Source organism: Salvelinus fontinalis, chromosome 21 (genome assembly GCF_029448725.1).
Source record: "Salvelinus fontinalis isolate EN_2023a chromosome 21, ASM2944872v1, whole genome shotgun sequence".
Taxonomy (NCBI): domain Eukaryota; kingdom Metazoa; phylum Chordata; class Actinopteri; order Salmoniformes; family Salmonidae; genus Salvelinus; species Salvelinus fontinalis.
In genome coordinates, this window is record NC_074685.1 from 5,732,027 (window position 1) to 5,739,861 (window position 7,835).

The 7,835-nt window shown below is 49.2% G+C and overlaps 1 protein-coding gene across 1 annotated transcript in view; it reads right to left on the reverse strand.

Moving 5' to 3' along the window:
- Positions 1 to 5,703, reverse strand: part of LOC129818080 (MOB kinase activator 3B) — a 55,030-nt gene extending 49,327 nt beyond the window's left edge. The window contains exon 1 of the mRNA XM_055873635.1: positions 5,074 to 5,703. Within this exon, the coding sequence (XP_055729610.1) occupies positions 5,074 to 5,491 (418 nt within the window). The 5' untranslated portion in view covers positions 5,492 to 5,703. The remainder of the gene's footprint in view (positions 1 to 5,073) is intronic.
- Positions 5,704 to 7,835: the final 2,132 nt, after the last annotated feature.

Here is a 7,835-nt window from a genome sequence, read left to right on the forward strand (position 1 = left end):
CAATCTACACACAATACCCCATAATGACATCACAATACCCCATAATGCCATCACAATACCCCATAATGCCATCACAATACCCCATAATGCCATCACAATACCCCATAATGACGTCACAATACCCCATAATGACGTCACAATACCCCATAATGACATCACAATACCCCATAATGACATCACAATACCCCATAATGACATCACAATACCCCATAATGACATCACAGTACCCCATAATGACATCACAATACCCCATAATGACATCACAATACCCCATAATGCCATCACAATACCCCATAATGCCATCACAATACCCCATAATGCCAAAGCAAAAATATTTACACTACCGTTGAAAAGTTTGGGGGCACTTGGAAATGTCCTTGTTTTTGAAAGAAGAGCAAAAAAAATTGGTCCATTTAAATAACATCAAATTGATTATAACAGTGTAGACATTGTTAATGTTGTAAATGACTATTGTAGCTGGAATGGGCATATTTTTTATGCAATATCTACATAGGCGTACAGAGGCCCATTATCAGCAACCATCACTCCTCTGTTCCAATGGCACGTTGTGTTAGCTAATCCAAGTGAATCATTTTAAAAGGCTAATTGATCATTAGAAAACCCTTTTGCAATTATGTTAGCACAGCTGAAAACTGTTGTTCTAATTAAAGAAGCAATAAAACTGGCCTTAGACTAGTTGAGTATCTGGAGCATCAGCATTTGTGGGTTCGATTATTACAGGCTAAAAATGGCCAGAAACAAAGAACTTTCTTCTGAAACTCGTCAGTCTATTCTTGTTCTGAGAAATGAAGGCTATTCCATGCGAGAAATTGCCAAAAAACTGAAGATCTCGTACAACGCTGTGTACTACTCCCTTCACAGAACAGCGCAAACTGGCTCTAACCAGAATAGAAAGAGGAGTGGGAGGCCCTGGTGCACAACTGAGCAAGAAGACAAGTACATTAAAGTGTCTAGTTTGAGAAACAGACGCCTCACAAGTCCTCAACTGGCAGCTTCATTAAATAGTACCCGCAAAACACCAGTCTCAACGTCAACATGCTATGAAAACTGGCTCCAGTCTCAACATGGATGCTATGAAACTGGCTCTCATGAGGATCGCCACAGGAAAGGAAGACCCAGAGTTCACTCTGCTGCAGAGGATTACATTTTTATTTTTTTATTTAACCAGGCAAGTCAGTTATGAACAAATTCGTATTTACAATGACGGCCTACTGGGGAACAGTGGGTTAACTGCCTTGTTCAGGGGCAGAACGGCAAATTTTTACCTTGTCAGCTCGGGGATTCGATCCAGCAACCTTTCGGTTACTGGCCCAACTCTCTAACCTCTAGGCTACCTGCCAAACCAAGGATAGGTTGATTAGAGTTACCAGCCTCAGAGATTGTAGCTCAAATAAATGCCTCACAGAGTTCAAGTAACAAACACATCTCAACATCAACTGTTCAGAGGAGACTGTGTGAATCAGGCCTTCATGGTCGAATTGCTGCAAAGAAACCACTACTAAAGGACACCAATAATAAGAAGAGACTTGCTTGGGTCAAGAAACACGAACCATGGACAATAGACCGCGACAACCCTAACAGTAATCCGGACTACACTAACCCTGACTACACCAACACTAATGACACTAACCCCGACTACGCTAACCCCGACTAAAGTAACCCTGACTACAGGAACACTAACCCTGACTACACCAACCCTGACTACACCAACCCTGACTACACCAACCCTGACTACACCAACCCTGACTACACCAACCCTGACTACACCAACCCTGACTACACCAACCCTGACTACACCAACCCTGACTACACCAACCCTGACTACACCAACCCTGACTACACCAACCCTGACTACACCAACCCTGACTACACCAACCCTGACTACACTAACACTGACTACACCAACCCTGACTACACCAACCCTGACTACACCAACCCTGACTACACCAACCCTGACTACACCAACCCTGACTACACCAACCCTGACTACACCAACCCTGACTACACCAACCCTGACTACACCAACCCTGACTACACCAACCCTGACTACACTATTTCTAATGACACAACTCCTGACTAAACTAACCCTAATGACAACTCCTGACTAAACTAACCCTAATGACAGTAATCCTGACTACACTAACCCTAATGACAGTAATCCTGACTACACTAACCCTAATGACAGTAATCCTGACTACACTAACCCTAATGACAGTAATCCTGACTACACTAACCCTAATGACAGTAATCCTGACTACACTAACCCTAATAACACTAATCCTGACTACACTAACCCTAATGACAGTAATCCTGACTACACTAACCCTAATGACAGTAATCCTGACTACACTAACCCTAATGACACTAATCCTGACTACACTAACCCTAATGACAGTAATCCTGACTACACTAACCCTAATAACACTAATCCTGACTACACTAACCCTAATGACACTAATCCTGACTACACTAACCCTAATGACACTAATCCTGACTACACTAACCCTAATGACACTAATCCTGACTAAACTAACCATAATGACACTAATCCTGACTACACTAACCCTAATGACACTAATCCTGACTACACTAACCCTAATGACATTAACCCTAATGACACTAAGCCTGACTATACTAACCCTAATGACACTAAGCCTGACTACACTAACCCTAATGACATTAACCCTAATGACACTAATCCTGACTATACTAACCCTAATGACATTAATCCTGATGACACTAATACTGACTACACTAACCCTAATGACACTAATCCTGACTACACTAACCCTAATGACACTAATCCTGACTACACTAACCCTAATGACACTAATCCTGACTACACTAACCCTAATGACACTAATCCTGACTACACTAACCCTAATGACACTAATCCTGACTACACTAAGAGGTGAAAACAAAGGCTACACCTGGCACACGCATGATGACAGGACTGAGCTCCAGGGTGAATTATTCATGTGTCCCTCTCTCTCTGCCCCTACCTCTCTCTCTGCCCCTACCTCTCTCTCTGCCCCTGCCTCGCTCTCTGCCTCGCTCTCTGCCTCGCTCTCTGCCTCGCCCTCTGCCTCGCCCTCTGCCTCGCCCTCTGCCTCGCCCTCTGCCTCGCCCTCTGCCTCGCCCTCTGCCTCGCCCTCTGCCTCGCCCTCTGCCTCGCCCTCTGCCTCGCCCTCTGCCTCGCCCTCTGCCTCTCCCTCTGCCTCTCCCTCTGCCTCTGCCTCTCTGCCCCTGCCTCTGTCTCTCTGCCCCTGCCTCTGTCTCTGCCCCTGCCTCTGCCCCTGCCTCTGCCCCTGCCTCTCTCTCTGCCCCTGCCCCTCTCTCTCTGCCCCTGCCTCTGTCTCTCTGCCCCTGCCTCTGCCTCTCTCTCTGCCCCTGCCCCTCTCTCTCTGCCCCTGCCCCTCTCTCTCTGCCCCTGCCCCTCTCTCTCTGCCCCTGCCCCTCTCTCTCTGCCCCTGCCCCTCTCTCTCTGCCCCTGCCCCTCTCTCTCTGCCCCTGCCCCTCTCTCTCTGCCCCTGCCCCTCTCTCTCTGCCCCTGCCCCTCTGCCCCTGCCCCTCTCTCTCTGCCCCTCTCTCTCTGCCCCTGCCCCTCTCTCTCTGCCCCTGCCCCTCTCTCTCTGCCCCTGCCCCTCTCTCTCTGCCCCTGCCTCTCTCTCTCTGCCCCTGCCTCTCTCTCTGCCCCTGCCCCTCTCTCTCTGCCCCTGCCCCTCTCTCTCTGCCCCTGCCTCTCTCTCTCTGCCCCTGCCTCTCTCTCTCTGCCCCTGCCTCTCTCTCTGCCCCTGCCTCTCTCTCTGCCCCTGCCTCTCTCTCTGCCCCTGCCTCTCTCTCTGCCCCTGCCCCTCTCTCTGCCCCTGCCCCTCTCTCTCTGCCCCTGCCCCTCTCTCTCTGCCCCTGCCCCTCTCTCTCTGCCCCTGCCCCTCTCTCTCTGCCCCTGCCCCTCTCTCTCTGCCCCTGCCCCTCTCTCTCTGCCCCTGCCCCTCTCTCTCTGCCCCTGCCCCTCTCTCTCTGCCCCTGCCCTTGCCAACAAGGTATAACATCTGTTGATGTGCCCTTGAGCAAGGTACTTAACCCTGATTTGTTCCAGAGACTCCGTACTACTATGTATAACACCATGTTTTACTGCACCTGTCTGGTGTATGTCACAATAAAACACACACTATATATATATATATTAATATATATATACACATTATATACACACACTATATATATATATATTAATATATATACACATTATATACACACACTATATATATATATATATATATATATATCTAATCCAGCCTAGTTTATTTCTATTTTAACCCAAATAAAACAAGAAGATATGTAACTATAATCAGCTTGTACATCGGAGACGAGGAGCTCACCACCATCTACGTCAACAATTCAGGATTTGTGATCTTGTGACCTAAGCTGACATTAGTAGGATTTCACAGTCTGTTGGATGCTACAGGGTGAGATCAGTGTTTTCTAGCTGGGATCTACTTTGTCTGCGGCTGAAAAGAGCACCCTATTCCCTAACCAGGGCTCCGTAGTGATTGTCCTGGTAACCCACTCAGTTAGAGCAGGTTGGATAAGGGTAAGGTCAGAGGTTATAGGTCAGGGTTGTTAGAGGTTCTATCCAATTAGCATCCACCCCTGGCCCACCCTCCCCCCCCCTGCAGGATCACCTGTCTTTTCATGTCAGCATCAAAGCAGCCATCAGCAACACCATGACAACGCCATGACAACGCCATGACAACGCCATGACAACGCCATGAGTAGTGTTCCATTTGAACAGTATTTCTGTTGTCTTGTTTATAGAGATCTACAGAGGAATGCTGACAGTCAAAGGGTTGGGGATATATTTGTAATAGAGACCAAGAAGGCCTCTTGCTCAGTATAGTATAGTATTCCAGGTTGGACGATTCCATCACAGTTAAAATTCCCTGCTGATTGCAGAAATCCTCTAGCCGAGAATTCAGAAAAAATAATGTTTTGTGGAAAATTCAGGGATGATAATATTAATAATTAAAGGCCCATAAGCATAGTACTCACCTATACTGGTGGGGAAGATATCCTCATTGTTGATCTGAACCTCGATCCAGTCCATCAGTAGATTCATGTACTTGGGAGCCGGTAGAGCTGTTGGCTTCTTATACTTGTGATCGTCCTGCCATCGGTACTCATACCTAGGACCCCCGGACATGACCGGACAACTCTTCTCCGTGCAGAACTCACACACCGTCCCGTAGATGAGGTTGATTCGGTTGAAGAAGTCCACCACGTGTACTGCCACCCAGTCGTTCAGATCCTCCCCGTGGGGCAAAGCAACCGCCGCCCTCAGGTCAACTCCGGAGCTCAGTGACGCCTGAGCCTTCTTATGCAGCTCGAAACGCTGCGTCCCCGGCTCAAACTTACGCTTGGGGCGGAAGGTCTTGTCCTTGTTGAAGACCTGCTTCAGGGCGATGGACATGTTGCCTAGGATGGGGGCTAGGGGGGTGGAGGGCGAGGACCGTGGCGAGAGGGGAGAGGGGACAGGGACAGGGGGAGCAGAGAGGAGGGGAACAGCGGAGGTTTCTCAGCAGACCGTGTTGCGGGGGGGGGGGACCCCTGGGAAAAATCGAAGGTACCAATAGTCACTTCTGGAGGAGCAGGTAGAGGAGGAGTAGACAAAGAAGTGGGGGTTTCCTGTGAACAAAACACAAAAAATGCAATGTTTAAAAGACATCTCTAAAGTTACATGTGAACATTTCCTACGCACCTGCAGAAATGGTCTTCTATTTCCTACGCACCTGGAAAAATTATATTCTGATGTGCGAGTGCTTTACACATCCAAAACACATTCCCCCCAAAAAAACAAGCAAAGACAAATGTTTAAAAGACATTCTGTCAGTGTATCTCCCACTAATCTAAACTCCTAATCCACTGAATGTGGGAATCAAACAACACAACAGAACAGGGAGTTTCCTTTACTAAGCTGATAATATCGTGTTTAGACAGGTTAGTTGTGAAATGTGAAAAGGTTCCATTACTTTCCTTTGAGTCGTGACTTTTGATAGCATCATTCTGGCAGTGTATATTAAAGGTTTCTCTTTCTCTCTTTGTCAGTGAAAGCTTTGATTTAATATCTGCACTCATATCTTGTCCTAACTCTAACCCGGCAGCTTGTCCTAACTCTAACCCGGCAGCTTGTCCTAACTCTAACCCGGCTAGCTTGTCCTAACTCTAACCCGGCTAGCTTGTCCTAACTCTAACCCGGCAGCTTGTCCTAACTCTAACCCGGCAGCTTGTCCTAACTCTAACCCGGCAGCTTGTCCTAACTCTAACCCGGCAGCGTGTCCTAACTCTAACCCGGCAGCGTGTCCTAACTCTAACCCGGCAGCGTGTCCTAACTCTAACCCGGCAGCGTGTCCTAACTCTAACCCGGCAGCGTGTCCTAACTCTAACCCGGCAGCTTGTCCTAACTCTAACCCGGCAGCTTGTCCTAACTCTAACCCGGCAGCTTGTCCTAACTCTAACCCGGCAGCGTGTCCTAACTCTAACCCGGCAGCGTGTCCTAACTCTAACCCGGCAGCGTGTCCTATCTCTAACCCGGCAGCGTGTCCTAACTCTAACCCGGCAGCGTGTCCTAACTCTAACCCGGCAGCGTGTCCTAACTCTAACCCGGCAGCGTGTCCTAACTCTAACCCGGCAGCTTGTCCTAACTCTAACCCGGCAGCTTGTCCTAACTCTAACCCGGCAGCTTGTCCTAACTCTAACCCGGCAGCGTGTCCTAACTCTAACCCGGCAGCGTGTCCTAACTCTAACCCGGCAGCGTGTCCTAACTCTAACCCGGCAGCGTGTCCTAACTCTAAACCGGCAGCGTGTCCTAACTCTAACCCGGCAGCTTGTCCTAACTCTAACCCGGCAGCTTGTCCTAACTCTAACCCGGCAGCTTGTCCTAACTCTAACCCGGCAGCTTGTCCTAACTCTAACCCGGCAGCTTGTCCTAACTCTAACCCGGCAGCTTGTCCTAACTCTAACCCGGCAGCTTGTCCTAACTCTAACCCGGCAGCTTGTCCTAACTCTAACCCGGCAGCTTGTCCTAACTCTAACCCGGCAGCGTGTCCTTACTCTAACCCGGCAGCGTGTCCTAACTCTAACCCGGCAGCTTGTCCTAACTCTAACCCGGCAGCTTGTCCTAACTCTAACCCGGCAGCTTGTCCTAACTCTAACCCGGCAGCGTGTCCTAACTCTAACCCGGCAGCGTGTCCTAACTCTAACCCGGCAGCGTGTCCTAACTCTAACCCGGCAGCGTGTCCTAACTCTAACCCGGCAGCGTGTCCTAACTCTAACCCGGCAGCGTGTCCTATCTCTAACCCGGCAGCTTGTCCTAACTCTAACCCGGCAGCTTGTCCTAACTCTAACCCGGCAGCTTGTCCTAACTCTAACCCGGCAGCTTGTCCTAACTCTAACCCGGCAGCTTGTCCTAACTCTAACCCGGCAGCTTGTCCTAACTCTAACCCGGCAGCTTGTCCTAACTCTAACCCGGCAGCTTGTCCTAACTCTAACCCGGCAGCTTGTCCTAACTCCAACCCGGCAGCTTGTCCTAACTCCAACCCGGCAGCTTGTCCTAACTCTAACCCGGCAGCTTGTCCTAACTCTAACCCGGCAGCTTGTCCTAACTCTAACCCGGCAGCTTGTCCTAACTCTAACCCGGCAGCTTGTCCTAACTCTAACCCGGCAGCTTGTCCTAACTCTAACCCGGCAGCTTGTCCTAACTCTAACCCGGCAGCTTGTCCTAACTCTAACCCGGCAGCTTGTCCTAACTCTAACCC